General features: G+C 63.1%; 2 protein-coding genes across 2 annotated transcripts; both read left to right on the top strand.

Annotated features, from left to right (window-relative positions):
• The first annotated feature begins 379 nt into the window (after positions 1–379).
• HCN3 (hyperpolarization activated cyclic nucleotide gated potassium channel 3) lies at positions 380–12,413 on the top strand. The gene is made up of 8 exons (XM_030232024.2): positions 380–693; positions 3,230–3,659; positions 3,793–3,954; positions 4,389–4,607; positions 5,014–5,160; positions 5,673–5,913; positions 6,385–6,549; positions 7,044–12,413. Exons 1-8 carry the CDS (start codon positions 380–382, stop codon positions 8,186–8,188), a joined length of 2,823 nt encoding a protein of 940 aa, XP_030087884.2. The 3' UTR covers positions 8,189–12,413.
• A 255-nt stretch (positions 12,414–12,668) lies between these two features.
• Positions 12,669–18,201, top strand: FDPS (farnesyl diphosphate synthase). Its single transcript, XM_050984901.1, has 9 exons — positions 12,669–12,847; positions 12,963–13,103; positions 13,953–14,033; positions 14,119–14,241; positions 15,224–15,312; positions 16,486–16,558; positions 16,931–17,008; positions 17,085–17,219; positions 17,840–18,201. Exons 1-9 carry the CDS (start codon positions 12,710–12,712, stop codon positions 18,038–18,040), a joined length of 1,059 nt encoding a protein of 352 aa, XP_050840858.1. The 5' UTR covers positions 12,669–12,709; the 3' UTR covers positions 18,041–18,201.
• The last annotated feature ends 189 nt before the right edge of the window (positions 18,202–18,390 follow it).

Here is an 18,390-nt window from a genome sequence, read left to right on the forward strand (position 1 = left end):
TGTTCCCCCGGCGTTACCGGGGCCGGACCGGAGGGCGCGTTCTCCTTCCCGAGGCCCCTCCCGCCAGCCCCGCCCCGCCCCGCCCGCCGCGGGGTCCCGCCGCCGCCGCCGCTCCGGTGCCGCCCGGGCCTCGCCGCTCCCAGCGCCGCTGCTCCGGTGCCACCGGCGTTTCCCGGCTGCCGGCTACCGCCGCGCCCGCGCCGGAGCGTGCGCAACAGGCGGGGGCCGGCGGAGCTTCGTGAGCGCTCGGTGAGCGAGTGGCCGCGGGCGGCGAGCGAGCGCCCGCCCGCCCGGGGCCGGGCATGTGCGGCGGGGCGACGGGCAGGGCGCCCGAGCAAGGGCGTTTGAAGGAAACGTGAGGCGAGGCGGCGGCGGCGGGATGGAGGCGGCGCCGCCGCGACGAAGCCCCGAGCCGCGGGAGAAGCCGCCGGTGCTGGACGGGGAGGCAGCGGGGGCGCCCGCGGGGGCGTCGGGCGCGGCCCCGGCCTCGCCGGCGGCGACGGAGCAGATCGTGTCGGAGGGCGAGGCGGCGGCGGCGGGCACGTTCGTGCAGCGGCAGCTCGGGGCGATGCTGCAGCCCGCCGTGAACAAGTTCTCGCTGCGCATGTTCGGCAGCCACCGGGCCGTGGAGATCGAGCGGCAACGGGTGAAGTCGGCGGGCGCCTGGATTATCCATCCCTACAGCGACTTCAGGTAGGACCGGCGCCCCGCGACCCCCGCCCCGGCACCGGCACCGACCCCCATCCCGGCGCCGGTCCCCGCTCCGGCTCCGGTGCCCGCCGCCGCTGTCCGTGGTGCTGAGCGCGGCCCCGCCGCCCGCTACCGTAGGGGCAACAAGTGCCGGTAGCCGGGGCTCCGCACCGGCCCGGGGAGGCGGCTTCGACCGCCGGAGCCCGGGGCCGCGCTGCCCCATCCCCTTTCCGTCTGGGATTATCCCGCCAGCATGGACTGCTCTGTCCTGCCCAGCACCCGCGGGCTCCCGGGGCACCCGGTGCCCGCGGGCAGCCCGGCTCTGCCGAGCCGCGGAGCTCCGCTGACCCGGCCCCGGGCTTGCGGAGGCGGATGCGGGGATTGCTGGGCTTTGCCTGCCCTTAGAGCTCCCCCCGCCCTTCTCGATGCTGTTTTTAATTCGATCAGGAGCATTCATCCCCCTGGGACGCGGCTCCCCGCGGCTGGAGCGGGGCCGGTCACCCAGAGAGGAGCCGGGCCCGGCTCTCGGTGTCACCGGGATCACAGCGGGAGCTCGGGGATGGATGATGTGGGAGGAACTGGGTGTCACGGGGATGTTGAGTCATATAGGGTGGGCTTTCTCCACGGGGAATGGAGCTGCCAGGCAGTCATCTCCCGCAGCAAGCTGTGACATGGATGATGTCCCCAGCCTGGAGAACGGAGCCAGCACCCACTGTGGGTCCCTGGCACCTGTAGCCATCTCCCCTCCCCACCGGGCCCCTGCCACTCACCGGGTCCCTTGCACAACCCCAGCATGACACCCAGCCCTGAGAGCCCTTTTCCCATCGAAAGCACCTCAAAGTTTGTGAGCCTTGAGCTGGGCAAGAGCAGTTTGTGCAAGCAACACCGTGAAGGGAGCTGGCAGGTAGACAGACAGAGGGATTACTCCGGTGTTTATCACATTAGGGAGATACATAAAGGCCATGGAGATCAGGGCCCCGAGTGTTCAGTGTGACACTCAGTGAAGGACAAGGCCTGTCCTAAAGAGCTTAAGCCTAAATCTGAAGCGAGAGCTCCAGGCAGACTTGGGCAGCTGCAGGGACAGGCAGCTTCCCTGCTCAGCTTCTCAGGGCACAGCATGGAGGTGCAGGAGGCAATTCCTCAGCTGGGTCAGGCCCCTTCTGCCTCATTTTCCTCCCTGGCCCAGCAAATCTTGGCCACTCGCAGGAAGGTGTTAATTTGGGAGAGGATCCTGACCCTGGAGTGGGTTCCTGGCCCTGAGGTGGTTTCTGGATCTGACCTTGGGGTGGCTCCATGAGGAGAGATTGCCTCTCCCTCCTCCCCTTAGGCTCTGGTGCTCTCTCTGAAGGAACCTGTCACAGCACTGTGACCTCCTTTCCCTTTCCCTTTCCCTTTCCCTTTCCCTTTCCCTTTCCCTTTCCCTTTCCCTTTCCCTTTCCCTTTCCCTTTCCCTTTCCCTTTCCCTTTCCCTTTCCCTTTCCCTTTCCCTTTCCCTTCCCCTTCCCCTTCCCCTTCCCCTTCCCCAGCTGCAGAGATCCCAGTATCCGTGTCCCACCATGGGTGTGGGGTAGGAAATCCCCACAGGCTTCTGCCACCTGTAAAAGCTGGTTTGGATTCACTGGGCATTGAGAGCTGCCCTGAAATTACCTTTGGAGATTTGAGCCTACACCCACGGCCAGGGCTGGGACTAAGAGGGGATGCCTGGGGACACCTAAAGCTGGGCTTGCATTCCCTAGGGCCCATGAAGGCTCTGATGGGGGACCCCAGGAGTCACAAGGCTGGTGGAGAAAGTCATGATGTGTCTGTGCAAAGAATGAAAACACCCCGGTGGCATTTGCATGTGAACAGGGCTGCTGGGTGTCCTGACATATCCAGCTGCTGCCGGCATCTCTTGGCTTTCCCTCCCTTCCAAAGCCTCTGAGCGTGCCCACTCTCAGCTAGAGGAGGTGGATGAGGAGTGCCCACATCCTGCCCAGTGCATGCTGGCACCTCCTGTAGGGCTGGACCCTCCTCCCACCTTCCCCTGGTACCAGCATTGTCTGTCCTTGCTTGGCTGCTGCCTGGCTCACCACAGCAGCCTCCCTGATCCTTTTCTGCTGCCCCAGGAGCTCGGCTCTCCGTTTGCATAACCAGCAAAGCTTATCCCAAATCCTGCTAAGCCAACTCGGGAGGTGGCAGGGAGACGGCGGATGACAAGGAGCCTCAAGGGAGCAAAACCCACATCGTCTCTGAGACCTCCATGGGGCACGTGGCAGCTTTGGGGTGGGGTCATAGGTGTGCATGCACTTCCCTGCAGTAGAGAGACGGCCAAGCTCCTACACCCCCTATTCCCACACGGGGTGACTTTTGCACCCCACTTCTGCTCACATCTGTCCCAGGCAAGCAGCAGGGTGTTAGTCATGTGTGTGGGCAGGCACGTGTGTGTGTGTCTGCTCAGCACCTGCCTCTCTGCACTGTCAGACCCTAACTTTGATCCTGGGTTTATTGTCGAACTGTGTCCTGCCTGTCCCACTCTGGCCCCTGCATTCCCACCCTGCAGGTTTTACTGGGACCTCATCATGCTGCTCCTGATGGTGGGGAATTTGATCATCCTGCCCGTGGGCATCACCTTCTTCAAGGATGAGAACACACCTCCCTGGATCGTTTTCAACGTGCTTTCGGACACTTTCTTCTTGGCTGACCTGGTGCTGAACTTCCGGACAGGCATCGTGGTGGAGGACAACACGGAGATCATCCTGGACCCTCACACCATCAAAATGAAATACTTGAAGAGCTGGTTCCTGGTCGACTTCATCTCCTCCATCCCTGTTGACTACATTTTCCTCATTGTTGACCTGGAGACCCAGGTGGATTCTGATGTCTACAAGACGGCGCGGGCCCTGCGCATCGTGCGCTTCACCAAGATCCTCAGCCTGCTGCGCCTGCTGCGCCTCTCACGCCTCATCCGCTACATCCACCAGTGGGAGGAGGTCAGAACGCCTTGGGGGTCTCCTGCTCAGGGTCCCAGGCCAGGCTGGGGGTCCCCAGCTGGAGGGCAGAGGGCCCCAAGGGCTGTTCTAGGAGGAGAGTTTCTCTGCAGCTCTGCTCCTGCATGTTCTCCAGATCTTCCACATGACGTATGACCTGGCCAGCGCTGTGGTGAGGATCTTCAACCTCATCGGGATGATGCTGCTGCTGTGCCACTGGGACGGCTGCCTCCAGTTCCTGGTGCCCATGCTGCAGGACTTCCCTGAGGACTGCTGGGTCTCCAAGAACCACATGGTGGTGAGTGCCCAGACTGGGGTGATTCCAGCTGGGATCTGCCCTGGTGGGGAGGGGATTTGGTTCCCTGTCTCCCACCCCAAGGCTGGAGCTGCTGGGAGACATGCCAGTGAGCATTGTCTCCATGGTCACAGCAGTGAGATAGGGCAGAGGGAACCTCTGCATCACCTTCCCATCTCAGCCCACCTTGCTGGAGTCAGGGAATCCCTCAGGGAGGGAGCAGGACGCTGGGGCTCCTGCCTCCTCCCCAGAGAGGGGCTGGTGCATTTTAGGGCTTCACAGTCCTCTTCCTGGAGGAGAACTCATCCCTTTGGCCTTGGAGGAACCTTCTTCTCACAGGGTCTCTGCACTCCCCAGCTCTGGGAGGTGGGACCAGGGGGTTCAGGTGCACAGCACCTTCCACCAAACCCTTCAGCAGCACTGTCCCTTGTGTGCAGAACGACTCGTGGGGCAAGCAGTACTCGCACGCCCTGTTCAAGGCCATGAGCCACATGCTGTGCATCGGCTACGGGCAGCAGGCGCCCGAGGGCATGACCGACGTGTGGCTCACCATGCTCAGCATGATCGTGGGGGCCACCTGCTATGCCATGTTCATCGGCCACGCCACCGCCCTCATCCAGTCCCTGGACTCGTCCCGGCGCCAGTACCAGGAGAAGGTCAGCAGGGTGGTGGAGGGAGGGCCTGGGTACTGGGGAAAGAGTCCTGGCACACCTCCAGCACCAGCTCAGCGCAGCTGCCGTGCCCTACTGATTCCAGAGGTTGGGATCTTTGTGCTTGCCACTCTCCCTCGGGTTGTTGCAGGTGGAGCTCGGGCTGCCCATTGAGAGTGGGACCATATTGGCGTCCATACTGGGGGTCACTTCTGCACAGTGTGGCCCCCTCCTGCCCTCTGGCCTGGCCCACCTGCATCCTGAGTGAACAGCTGTCCTGTCTTTTGCCCCCTTTGGGTCAGGGCACTGGAGCAGGGGTGTCTGTATCTACATCACTGAGGAGAACGGACACGTCATGCAGCCCTGCAGGTGGTGCCAGCTCAGCCCTGTGTGACTCCCCTTGTCCCCACAGTACAAGCAAGTGGAGCAGTACATGTCATTCCACAAGCTGCCTGGGGACACGCGCCAGCGCATCCACGAGTACTACGAGCACCGCTACCAGGGCAAGATGTTTGACGAGGAGAACATCCTGGGGGAGCTCAGTGAGCCACTCAAAGAGGTGAGGGCAGCACTCCCGTGCTGTGACCTGGAGGGCAGAGGCTGGTGCTGGCAGGGGCCAGGCTCGGTGATGTCCCCACTTATCGTAACAGGATGACCCCTGTGTAGGTAGAAAGGATGAGAAGGACTCTCTAATATCAGAAGGTTAATTATTATATTGTATCGTATCATATCGCATCTAAACTGAATTTTCCAAGTACTCAACTTTGTACACAACTGCTCAACATCTCGTGACTGTCATCCAACAGTCCCCACACACACACACACACACACACACACACACTTGGCCCTGATAGGCCAAGGAAACAAAACACCATCACTTTGGGTAAATAATTATCATATTGCATTCTACTTTGGCACAACACAGGCACAGCAAATGATAAGAATTGTTTTTCCTTTCTCTGAGGTTCAGAGAATGTGAAACCCAGAAATATTCTTGGGAAGAATTGTGCCTTGCTTTTCTCTGTGAAGAGAAATGTGGCTACACCCACTGAACTGCTCCTCACCCCACAGGAAATCATCAACTTCAACTGCCGCAACCTGGTGGCCAACATGCCCCTGTTTGCCAACGCTGACCCCAACTTTGTGACAGCCATGCTGACCAAGCTGCGCTTCGAGGTCTTCCAGCCTGGGGACTTCATCATCCGTGAGGGCACCGTGGGCAAAAAGATGTACTTCATCCAGCACGGCGTGGTCAGCATCCTCACCAAGGGCAACAAGGAGACAAAGCTGTCTGATGGCTCCTACTTTGGGGGTGAGGCTGGGCTGGGGGAGCTGGTGGATGGAGTAGGGGCCAAAAGCTGCCCGGGAGCAGAAGCTGGGGCATCCCTCATGTTTCTGCCTGCCCCTCTCCTCTTGCCCAGTGCCAAAATCTTGGCATCCAAAGTGCCAAGGTCTTCATGCCAGTTCTGTCTGGCTGGGGCTGAGGGAGCATCCACTGCTGGCCAGGGAGGAGAGGAGGTTAGAGCAGAACACCTGAGCCAGTTTATAGCATACAGGCAGAGCTCTGGGAGGGAAACAGGCCAGGCCATCCCAGCAGCCACCCCTGGGGATGTCTCCATGGCCTGCAGAGGGAGGAGAGGAGACAGGCTGTGGGGTCTGTCCCTGCCTCTGAGCCATGCTGTGTACAGGGTTTTGGGGTGCTGGGCAGTCCTGTTCCTGCTCCCAGGGCTGTTAGGGGGCTGGATGGCTGTGTCACCCTGAGGCCAGCCCCGTGTCCCTGCAGAGATCTGCCTCCTGACGCGGGGCAGGCGCACGGCCAGCGTGAGGGCTGACACCTACTGCCGCCTGTATTCCCTGTCCGTGGACAACTTCAACGAGGTGCTGGAGGAGTACCCCATGATGAGGAGAGCCTTTGAGACCGTGGCCATGGACCGCCTGGACCGTATAGGTGAGGAGGAGGGACCTCCTGGGCTCAGCACAGCCCCCCCAGGGCCCACGGACCCACAGACCCACAGGTGGTGGAGTCACAGAGCTGGGATGAGTGCCCCAACCCCATGGGTACCCAGCAATGGGGGTGATGGGGAGCATGGGGAAGGAGCCTGCCCTCTCTCTCCCTGCCAGCAAGATCCAGGCAGTGCCATAGGACAGGCTTCCCTGGGAAAATGTAACTTGCAGTGTTTGGCAGTAACCAGCTGTTTGTCCTCACCCTTCCTTGCCTGTGGAGGACAAGCAGGACTCCAGCACCCAGTTCCTTTGGAGTCAGGACTCTCCTGTTTTATCCCTGCTGCTTCCACTGCTCTAATCTAGACCCTTCCCAGGGTCTTACTTCCCCTGGAAGGCTGGTGACGTTTTATTGTCCCTTCCCAACTGCCACCCTGCCCTCCACACTGTCCCCAAGAGGCCACGCTCCCAAGGTCGGTGACACTCCTGCCTTCCCTCCAGGGAAGAAGAACTCCATCCTGCTCCGCAAGCGAGCCGAGCACAGCTCGGGGCCCCTGAACACTGAGATGATCCAGCAGATCGTGAAGCACGACCAGGACATGGCCCACAACATCCAGGACCTGCAGCAGATGGCGATGGGCCGGGAGCTGAGCGGCAAGCCGGTGATTTGGGAGCCGCTGGTGCACGCACCCCTGCAAACAGCCGCCGCCACCACCAACGTGGCCATCGCGCTGACCCACCAGCACAGCCTGCAGGCTCACATCTTCCTGCCGCCCTCCTCCATCTCCAGCCCGCTCTCTCCCGAAGCCACCCTGCTCACCAAGCCCGTGCGCCGCTCCCAGCCCAGCCTGGGGGGCTCCCGGCCCTCCTCCGTGAGCTCGCCCTCCGGGGCTCAGTCCCACCTGCAGACACCGGCCGCCGGTTCGCCTTCCTCGCCCATGGTCCAGTCCCAGGCGCCGCTGGAGAGCGGGGGCCAGAGACACAGCTCGGGGGCGCAGCCCCTGCCCCGAACGGCGCAGAGGGGGGAGATGCCAGCGGGGGCCAAGCAGCCCCCGGCCGGCCCCCAGCCCCAACTCTCCCGGTCCCGCGGCGCCTCGGTCTCCACCTCGCTGCTGCAGCAAGCGGCTGGCGCTGCATCCCCCAGCTCCGAGCAGGCGCTGCCGCCGGGGAGAACGCTCCACTACAGCCTGTCCCGAGCCACCGGCTCCCACATCTCGCTCCTGATGCAGCCCCAGCAGCTGGTGAAGCACAGGAGCATCCAGGGGCTGCCGGTGGGGCGGCTCACCCAGGATGTCCGGCTCCTTTCCGCCTCCCAGCCCTCCCTTCCCAACAAAGTGGCCCAGCAAGCTGACGGGAGCTCTTTGAAGCAGGGCAGGAAATCTGCAGGGAACCTGGCCCGCAGGTCCTCGCCCTCGGTAGCCGGACTCCTGGCCAAGCCGTGCGCGGGGATGCCGGGCCAGCCCGCACACTCGCAGCCGATGCCTTCGGGATCGCTGGCTCAGCCCGGCCGCTCCGCCGCGGGAGCGTCCGCGCCCCAGTCCCCGGGCTCCGCGTCCCGGCAGGCAGCCGGTCCCTCCCGCAAGGGCTCCGTGGCCTTCAGCCCCGAGGTGGAAACGGCGAAACCCAAACTCCCATCCAACATGTGAGCCCTGGAGGCGGCCACGCGGGCAGGAGGGAGCCGGGCATCCCGGCGGCAGAGGAGGCAGGAGAAGCAGAGCGCCAGCCCCGCCGTGTCGGAGGGAAAATGAGGTGAGAGGCACCAGCCGGGGCCGTGGAGGGGCTGTTCCAGGCACGGGGACACGGCAGGGATGGGCATGGGGCCAGCTGGATGAGGAGGGGGCTCTGCTGACTGCCCCAAGGGGGTCACCCTACCTGGGCTTTCCCCTCCTTTCTCAACACCATCTTTGAGTTCTGCTCTCCTGCCGGAGGCGTAGGACAGGTCAGAGCCCTTGCCCAAACTCTGGCCTCTCTGGGGAGCTCAGCTCCCCGTAACTGCCCCTCGGGGCCTGGGCCCTCCATGCTCTGTGTCGCGTGTCCCACAGCCTGTCCTCGGAGCCAGGCTGACGCTGGCAGCTCCTCCAGCCTGTCCTCTGTCACAGCAGGGGCTGCCTGATGCCCACCTCGATGCCCAGACTGCTCTGCCCAGCCCCTTTGCCTTTAGGGTGAGGAGGCAGAGGCACCCCCTGGGTCCCCCAGGTGCGGGGAGGAGGCTGGAGCCCATGATAGGGGCATGGGGGTCCAGGATCAGCACTCCCCCTTCCCAGAGTGCCAGGACCACCTGGGGGTCCTGGGCAGGGCTCTCCTGGTGTGACGAGTGCCAAGGGGCAATGCTGAGGGGCAGAGGAGCAGCGCCCCAGTCCCTCTGCCCTGCTTGTGGGACCGTTTTGCCTCAGAGGTGCTGAGTGCCAGTGAGGTTGGGATGTGCTGCTGGGCAGGGCTCTGCCCCACACCCGGGCACTGCAGCTGCCCCTCCACGTGCTCCCATGGGGGCAGCCTGGGATGGATTCTGCTGCCTGCAGCTCCAGGAGGATGCTCAGAGGGTCAGTCCGAGGGGAACCCTCTGTGGCCTCAGGAAGATGCTCAGAGGGTCAGTCCAAGGGGACCCCTCTGTGGCCCCAGGGTGATGTCCACAAGATCATCTGGGATGACCCTTCTGTGGCTCCAGGAGGATGCTCAGAGGGTCACCTGCAGGGCCCCCACTGCCTGTGGCTCAAGGAGGATGCTCAGCCCGGGCTCTGCTCCCCTGCCCTGCGCTGCAGTCCCATTTCCAGGTTGCCTGGAGATGCCAGTCACTGGTGCCACAGGAGCAAAAGGCTGTCACAAAGAGATGCCAATCCCGGGCAGTGCCTGGGTGACGTGTGGAGCTGTGGGGTCACCCCCCATCCAACAGGTGCCCGGGGTCCCCACAGATGCCCCTCCCCTCCCCTCCAGAGACAGTAGTGTGCAATGTGTGTGCGAGTCGTGGCTCTGCCAAGCAGCCGAGCTCTGCTTCCAGTGTCGCTTTGGGCCAACCGTGTTCAGTCCTGGTTAGAGTAGTGTCCCCTCCGTCCCCACCGCGCTGTGCCAGCTGCTTCCCACTCCCGGAGTCAGGAACCATGGCTTGTCTTCGTGCTCTGGGGCTGAGCGGGGCCCGCCGGAGCTTCAGCGCAGCGGGCGAGGTCTCGTTGCCCTCGGTACTTCCCCAAGTGAGGTGTCCCGTTCTCCACCCTCGTGTTTTGGGGCGTCGGGAGCGGTCCGGAGCGCGGGGCTGCTCTGGGAGCACCAGCCCACCAGGAATCCCGGCAGTGCCTGCCACAGGGGATGTCCTGCACTGCCTTTTTTTTCCATGGATTTCAACCACCCTCCCCTGCTCACCCCCACGTCCCGCTCCATCCCCGCGGTCCGTCGGGCGGGGAGCTGCAGCGGAGCCGCGCTGTCCCGAGTCCCCGGGCTGTGTTCACACTGCGTGATGTAGATGTCTTAGCGGTCATCCCAGCGCCCCGCAGAGCGTGCGGGCCGGCTCGGACAGCGCCGAGCTCCCTCCCCACTGCACAGCCCCGTGTCGGGAGCCGGAGCCACCCTGCGCTCCTGGCACCGCCGCCGTGACACCTCGTGGCCCGGTGCCCACCCCAGGGGAGGCTGGAGGGGCTGGGGGTGCCGGCCGTGCACGGGCGCAAGTTCAGCCACCAAAGACCATGATCCTCCACTCTTGCACTCACGGCAGTTCGATGTACAGAGCTTGTAGTTTTCATATCGCAGAGAATTTAAGAGCGTTTTTTTATTTTTTGGTCGTTGTACATAATGGATTTAAATAATAAAGAGAGATTCGGAGCTGGTCGGGGGGAAACTCCTTCTGCACCTCCTGCGACCCCACAGCACCGTGCCCGGGGATGGGGCAGGACAGGGGGATGCTGCAGCACCCCAGCTCCAATCCTGGCCTTCTGCAGAGCCGGGAGTAATTAGGAAACCCTCGGGAGCCACCGAGGGGCCTCTCCCAGACCCCACAGCCCTGGGTGGCACCGCAGGAGCCCAAAGGCAACAGGTCCCCTCCCACCCACCCCGGTCCCTTTCGGCCCTGGGCAGATTAATGTTTAATCTTTGGTTATTTTCCCCTTCCATCTCCGTTCCCATTATTGCGGGGGGGAGGGGCGGGTTTGATACCGCCTGATTGCAGAGCAGCACTCGAGGCATTAACGCGATTAAATGAAGGTCACACAGCGCAAGGTGGGCCGGGGCACCCGAGCCACGGGCACTGCGGCACTTGGAGCGGGTCTCGGGGCACAGCCGTGCTCGGGCTGCGCCCTCGTCACCTGCCACAGCCCCCAGGCAGGACACGGTGGTGGCAGGACACGGTGGCTGGCAGGACACGGTGGCTGGCAGGACTCAGGTGCCCTGCCCGGTCTCCCCAACGCAGCCCCGCGTTAACGGTGCAGCCCCTGCCCTCAGCCCCGCCTTACCGGGCCAGCCCCTGCCCGCAGCCCCCGGTCACGGGGGCAGGCCTTGCCCGCAGAACACGTTACCGGGCAGCCCCGCGTTAAGGGGCAGCCACTGCCTGCAGCCCCACCTTACCGGGGCAGCCCCGGCCCGCAGCCCCCGTTACCGGAGCAGCCCCGACCCGCAGTCCCCGTTATCGGGCCAGCCCCTGCCCGTAGCCCTGCCTTACCGGGGCAGCCCCGGCCCGCAGCCCCCGTTACCGGGCCAGCCCCGGCCCGCAGGACGGTGCTGGAGGGCCCCCCCGCTCCCCGCAGTAATTAGGCTCCGTGACACACGAAGAGCTCAACGCTGATTAACGGTTTCTCTCTAATTTGATTATTTCAGATTACACGGCTGCCAGCCTGATTAAGGGGGGCGCAGGGCAAAAAGAGAATTTTTTGGCAATGAATTCCAGCATATTTCCTATTCCAGCACTCTCCCATCCAGTTTGCGTCCATTGGCAGGGCTGGCGGCTCTGGCGGCCGAGGCACAGGGACCACCGGGTCCAGCAGAGCCCCGCTGCCCGCCCGGGGCTGAGGGCAAAGCCCCGGGACACGGAGGCTCCGCAGAGCCCCGGAGATGCGGGCAGAGCCCCCGGCCGTCCCCGGTTCCCGCTCGCCAAGGACACCCGTCCTACAGCCGGAGGCTCTGCCCCGAGCCCCCGCATCCCGGTGGCGGCGGGAGGGGGATTAGAGGGCACCACGGAGAGATTAATTAACGCGGGTGAGCCGGGATTAGGGGATTCGGGGCGGGCGCCAATCTGCGGGGCGGGGGCCCAGGCAGGAGCTGCGGGCAGCAGCGGGAAGGTGGCACCGCGTGTGCCCGGCCCGGGTCATCCCTGCGGCGTCCCCTCGAGGGTGCATGGGCAGCTGGAGCCCACCCGGAACCCGGGAGCTCCCGCGGGCACACGGGCGTGTGGTGCAACCCACCCTGCGCACCTGTACTGTGCCCTATACCTGTGCAGCACCCACACCTGCAGAGCACCCCACACCCGCTCTGCACCCCATAACTGCTCTGCACCCCGCAGCCGCTCTACACCCTATAACTGCTCTGTACCCTATAACAGCACTGCACCCCACACCCGCTCTGCACCCCATAACTGCTCTGCACCCACACCTGCACAGCATGTCAGCTGCACGGCAGACCACACCTGTGCTGCACACCACACCTGCACAGCGCTCCACACCCGCCCTGCAACCCCATAGACCGCAAGGCCCCCCACACCCCCGTTTTGCCCCAGTTCCAGCGCACCCCTGTCCCCGTCCGGGAGCCTGTGCCCCCCATTCCCCTCCCGGTTACCGAACACGCCTCGTCCCAAGCCACGCCCTCAAACCACGCCCTCAGGCCACGCCCTCAATCCCCGCCACGCCCCCGCGCCACGCGGCTCTCTCTCCATTCCCCCTCTCCACCAATCACCGACCTCGCTCCCGCCCCCGCTGCGCTTCTATCGGCTCAGCCGCCTTGGGCTCATCCTCGCGCGATGAAACGGACCAATGAGCGGCGCTCCAGCCTCGTGCCCGCTGGCCCGCCCCCAGGCGCGGGGCACGCTGGGAGTTGTAGTCCAACGACGTCCCTGGAAGCGGCCGCGCCCGCGTCTCGGGACTGCGCGTCCCGGCTGCCCGGCGCGGGAGGCGGAGCGAGGGCGGGGCCAGAGGCACCGTGGAGGCCGCGGGCGGCAGCAGCGGGACCGCGACCCGGCACCGCGACCCGGCACCATGAGCGGCGACGGCGGGGCGCGGGCCGCGGCCGAGCGCGAGGAGTTCGCCGCCTTCTTCCCGCAGATCGTCCGCGACCTGACGGAGGACATGCTGGGACACCCGGAGGTTGGAGACGCCGTGGCGCGGCTGAAGCAGGTGAGAACGGGCCGGGGGCGGCGGGACCGGGGCTGTGGTGGCGGGAAGGGCCGGCGGGCGAGGGGCTGGAGGGGTGTGTCGGGTCAGGGCTGCTCACCTGGCCGCGCTCCCGCAGGTGCTGGAGTACAACGCGCCGGGCGGGAAGTGCAACCGGGGGCTGACGGTGGTGGCCGCGTTCCGGCGGCTGGCGAGCCCCGAGCGGCAGGACCCGGAGAGCCTCCGCTGCGCCCTGGCCGTGGGCTGGTGCATCGAGCTGGTGAGAACCGGGACCTCCCCCGGGGAAGGGACCCCAATGGGAATGGGAGCTCCATCCTGCATATAGGACACCCCCGGGGGATGGGACCCCAATGGGAATGGGAGCTCCATCCTGCATATAGGACACCCCCCGGGGGATGGGACCCCAATGGGAATGGGAGCTCCATCCTGCATATAGGACACCCCCCGGGGGATGGGACCCCAATGGGAATGGGAGCTCCATCCTGCATATAGGACACCCCCCGGGGGATGGGACCCCAATGGGAATGGGACCCCTCCCCCAGATATGGGACCCCAATGGGAATGGGAACCTCCCCCCCTGGATATAGGACCCCCCTGCCAGGGGATGGGGTCCTCTAGGGATGGCCCCCCCCCCACCCCGGATATGGGACCCCGCAGGAATGGGACCCTCCCTGGTGGATGGGACCTCCCCCCGGGATTGGAACCCCCTCCCGGGAATGGGACCCCCCCGGATATGGGACCTCCATGGATATGGGACCTCCCCATCTGTGGATGGGACCCCCTGGGAATAGGATCCCTGGGGGATGGGACCCCCCCCCCCCACTGTGGGGATGTGACCCCAATGGAAATGGGACCCCCCCCTGGATGGATAAGGGACCCCTGGGGGTGGGACATGCCTGGATATGGGACCTCCCCCTCTGGGGATGGAACCCTCTGGGGATGGGACCCCCTGGGAATAGGATTCCTGGGGGATAGGACCTCCCCTGTGGGGATGGGACCCCAATGGAAATGGGACATCCCCCGGGGGTGGGACACGCCTGGATGGATATGGGACCCCTGGGGGTGGGACCCCCGGGGTTCCCCCCATCCCTGACCCAGCCTCTGGCAGTTCCAAGCCTTTTTCCTGGTGGCCGACGACATCATGGACGCGTCGCTGACCCGCCGAGGGCAGCTCTGCTGGTACAAGAAGGTGAGAGGGTCCAGGAGAGCCCTGCTCAGGGCTGGGGGGTGTCCCCTGGGGGGCTGTGGGACACCTCCCTGCCTCCCTGCTGCAGGAGGGGATCGGGCTGGATGCCATCAATGATGCTTTTCTGCTGGAGTCCTCGGTGTACCGGCTGCTGAGGAGGTACTGTGGGCAGCAGCCCTTCTACCTGCACCTGCTGGAGCTCTTCCTGCAGGTGAGCCCTGCTCCCCAAACCTTTCTTGGGGATTTCTTGGGGTCTGGGCCTGTTTTCTGATGTGTTCCTTGGGGATTTCTTGGGGTCTGGGCCTGTTTTCTGATGTGTTCCTGAAATTCCTGGGTGTCCTGCTGGGTGTGTGTGGCGTGGGGTCCCAGGACGAGGTGAGAGATGAGAATCTTGGCACCGTGTTTCGGAAGGCTGATTTATTATTTTATGGTCTATATGATATTAAAATTAAAGGATCTATTAAAACTGTACTAAAAGGATTTCATCAGAAGGCTTTAAAGGAATGATCATAAAATCTTGTGGCTGCTCACAGCCTCGACACAGCTGGCTGTCATTGGAAATCAAGTAAAAACAATTTCACATGTGGGTGAACAATTCTCCAAATCCCATTCCAAAGCAGCAAAACGTGGGGAAGCTGAAGCTTCTCAGGAGAAAAGGTCTTAAAACTCCTTTAGTTAATATCTTTTCTCAGGATTTTTTTCCCGAGAAAAGATCTTAACTAAAGGATTTTTCATAGAATATGTCTGTGACAGACACGTCCTTCCTTTAGACCCAAAGAGGAGCTGCAGCAGGGCTTGGGCTCTGCCCTGGGGGGTTGGCACTCTCCTGGAGGGCTGGAAATGAATCCTGGAATCACACACTGCTCTGGGCTGGATGGGACCTTAAAAATCATCTTGTCCCACCCCTCTGCCATGGCAGGGACACCTCCCACTGTCCCAGGCTGCTCCAAGCCTGTCCAGCCTGGCCTTGGGCACTGCCAGGGATCCAGGGGCACCCATAGCTGCTCTGGGCACCTGTGCCAGGACCTGCCCACCCTCCCAGCCAGGAATTCCTTCCAATACCAATATCACTGTTATAACCATCACCCTTTAGCTCATCCTCCCCATGCCAAACATCCTCCTCCTCGATTTTACAACCCCTTTAAACACTGAGAAGCTGCAACAAGGCCACAAATCCTTTCCTTCCTCTCCAGACAGGCTACCAGACCGAGCTGGGGCAGACCCTGGACCTCATCACTGCTCCAGTTTCCCAGGTGGACCTGAGCAGGTTCAGCGAGCAGAGGTACCAGGGGCAGAGCCTGGGCCCTTCCCAGCCCTGCTCAGCCTGGGGCTGGGTTTGGGGTGCCTGGGGCTGGGTTTGGGGTGTCCAGGTCTGAGTTTGGGGTGTCCAGGTCTGGGTTTGGGGTGTCCGGGGCTGAGTTTGGGGTGTCCGGGGCTGGGTATGGGGTGTCCGGGGCTGGGTTTGGGGTGTCCGGGCTGGGTTTGGGTGCCCGGGCTGAGTTGGGATGCCGGGGCTGGGTTGGGGTGTCCAGGCAGGGTTTGGGGTGTCCGGGCAGGGTTTGGGGTGCCTGGAGCTGGATTTGGGGTGTCCGGGGCTGGGTTTGGGGTGTCCGGGGCTGGGTTTGGGGTGTCCGGGGCTGGGTTTGGGGTGTCGGGGCAGGTTTGGGGTGTCGGGGATGGGTTTGGGATGCCTGGGGCTGGGTTTGGGGTGTCCGGGGCTGGGTTTGGGGTGCCCGGGGCTGAGTTTGGGATGCCCGGGGCTGGGTTTGGGGTGCCGGGGCTGGATTCTGGGTGTCAGATCTGGGTTTGGGGTGTCCGGGGCTGGGTTTGGGGTGCCTGGGGCTGGATTTGGGTGTCCGGGGCTGGGTTTGGGGTGTCCGGGGCTGGGTTTGGGGTGTCCAGGGCTGGGTTTGGGGTGCCTGGGGCTGGATTTTGGGGTGCCTGGGGCTGGGTTTGGGGTGTCCAGGGCTGGGTTTGGGGTGCCTGGGGCTGGATTTTGGGGTGCCCTACAGAGACTCAGCCTGGGGCTGGGTTTGGGGTGCCTGGAGCTGGTTTTTGGGGTGCCCTGAAGAGGGTGACCCTGGGGCTGTTTTTGGGGTGCCCTGCAGTCCCTGCCCTGCAGAGGGGAGCCCTGGGGCTGGTCTTGGGGTGCCCTGCAGTCCCTGCCCTGCGGAGGGTGGCCCTGAGGATGGTTTTGGGGTGCCTGGGGCTAGTTTTTGGGGTGCCCTGCAGTTCCCTGCCCTGCAGAGACTCAACCTGGGGCTGTTTTTGGGGTGCCCAGTAGTCCCTGCCCTGCAGAGGGGGGCCCTGGGGGTGGTTTTGGGGTGCTGGGGGCTGTTTTTTGGGGTGCCTGGGGCTGGTTTTTGGGGTGCCCTGCAGAGGGGGGCCCTGGGGCTGGTTTCGGGGTGCCCTGCAGAGGGGGGCCCTGGGGCTCAGCCTGGCTCCTCTGGCACAGGTACAAGGCCATTGTGAAGTACAAGACAGCGTTTTACTCCTTCTACCTGCCCGTGGCTGCTGCCATGTACATGGTGAGTGTGCTGGGAGAGCTCGGGGGGCCTCACCCTCCTGCCAGGAGCACAGGTCCTGGAAGGGTTTACTTGATCCCCAGGTCCTGGAAGGGTTTATCCCCAGGTCCTGGAAGGGTTTATCCCCAGGTCCTGGAAGGGTTTATCCCAGGTCCGGGAAGGCTTTATGTTATCCCCAGGTCCTGGAAGGCTTTAATTTATCCCCAGATCCTGGAAGGCTTGATCCCCAGGTCCTGGAAGGCTTAACTTTATCCCAGGTCCTGGAAGAGTTTATCTCCAGGTCCTGGAAGACTTAACTTTATCCCAGGTCCTGGAAGGCTTTATCCCAAGTCCTCAAGGGCTTTTTTATGCCTGTTATTTCTTCCCTCCCCCCAGGCAGGCATTGATGGCAAGGAGGAGCACGAGGATGCCAAAGCCATCCTGCTGGAGATGGGGGAGTTCTTCCAGATCCAGGTAGGAGGCATCTCCACACCCCTGGGTCCTTGCCAGCTGCTGGCTGTGGCACTCAGGCCTTGCCATGGTGCCACAGGACGATTTCCTGGACTGCTACGGGGACCCAGCCCTGACAGGGAAGGTTGGCACCGACATCCAGGACAACAAGTGCAGCTGGCTGGTGGTGCAGTGTCTGCAGAGGGCCACGGCAGAGCAGAGGCACATCCTGGAGGTAAGGCTGGCATCACACAGCTGGGAGAGGGGCTGCAGCGCCAGGATGGGCACCTGCAGTGCCAGGATGGGCACCTGCAGTGCCAGGTGCTGTCACCTGGCTGGGAGGAGGAGGGTGAGAAGAAGTAAGAGAGTGTTGGGGTGTTGTTAGTGAGGGTCCTAGGATGAGGGAAGAGATGAATCTTACTCCATGTTTCTTAGAAAGCTGGTTTATCGTGTTGTTATATTATGGTAAAAGAAATGATATACTAAAACTATACTAAACAATAAAAAAAAGAATACATCAGAAGGCTGAAAAAAGAATGAATAATAAAAATGGGACAGACCAGAGTCTGACACGGCTGGACTGGGATTGATCATTAAGAAAAATCAATTCACATGGAACCAATCAAAAATGCACCTGCCACGTCCCAAAGCAGCAAAGCACAAGGAGAAGCCATCAGATAAGACTGACTGAAGCTTCTCATCTTCCTAAGAGGAAAAAATCCTAGCAAAAAGATTTTTCATAAAATATCACAGTAACAAAGAGAGGAGAGAGAACAAAGCTCCCAAACAAAGCTCCTGCCCCGTGCGGCGCCGTGAGCTGGGATGGCCCTGACTCACTCCAGGGTTTTTTCTCAGGAGAACTATGGCTCTAAGGAGCCCCAGAAGGTGGCCAAGGTGAAGGAGCTCTACGATGCCCTGGGCATGCAGGCGGCGTTCCGGGAGTACGAGGAGAGCAGCTACCGGCGCCTGCAGGAGCTGATCGGGAGGCACGCCCGGCGCCTGCCCAGGGAAATCTTCCTGGACCTCGCACAGAAGATCTACAAGCGGCAGAAGTGATGGAGGGGCCTGGCAGGGGGCTGGGCTCGGCCACAGACGGGCTGGAGCTGCTCCCTGCCCTGGGAGGGGCCGGGGCGGGTTGTAGGAGCTGCGCTGGGATGGCCGGGGGGGCGTTCAGCCCTCTCCCCCCGGCCGTGTGTCAATAAACATAAATTATTGTAGCTGCGCTGCCCGCTGTTGTCTGGGGACAGGGCTGGGTGGCGGGGAGGGGCAGGCCGGTACCCCTCCCGTGCTTTCGGGGTGGGGGGATGCCCGGAGCGCCGCCCCCGCCGGCGGCGGGGCGGGACCGGGCGGCTCCCGGCGGGCGGTGGCGGGGCCGCGGCTCCTCCCTCCCTCCCGCAGCCGCATTC

The sequence above is a fragment of the Serinus canaria genome, chromosome 25 (genome assembly GCF_022539315.1).
Source record: "Serinus canaria isolate serCan28SL12 chromosome 25, serCan2020, whole genome shotgun sequence".
Classification (NCBI taxonomy): Eukaryota; Metazoa; Chordata; class Aves; order Passeriformes; family Fringillidae; genus Serinus; species Serinus canaria.

What these genes read in the sequence shown, in the direction of transcription:
- FDPS (XM_050984901.1), top strand. Translation starts at nt 12,710, where the DNA reads ATGAGCGGCGACGGCGGGGCGCGGGCCGCGGCCGAGCGCGAGGAGTTC. An exon ending in TGGCTGCTGCCATGTACATG is followed by an intron (nt 16,559 to 16,930) that starts GTGAGTGTGCTG and finishes CCCTCCCCCCAG; the next exon opens with GCAGGCATTGATGGCAAGGA. An exon ending in AGCAGAGGCACATCCTGGAG is followed by an intron (nt 17,220 to 17,839) that starts GTAAGGCTGGCA and finishes GTTTTTTCTCAG; the next exon opens with GAGAACTATGGCTCTAAGGA.
- HCN3 (XM_030232024.2), top strand. Translation starts at nt 380, where the DNA reads ATGGAGGCGGCGCCGCCGCGACGAAGCCCCGAGCCGCGGGAGAAGCCG. An exon ending in ACATCCACCAGTGGGAGGAG is followed by an intron (nt 3,660 to 3,792) that starts GTCAGAACGCCT and finishes CATGTTCTCCAG; the next exon opens with ATCTTCCACATGACGTATGA. An exon ending in TCAGTGAGCCACTCAAAGAG is followed by an intron (nt 5,161 to 5,672) that starts GTGAGGGCAGCA and finishes CTCACCCCACAG; the next exon opens with GAAATCATCAACTTCAACTG.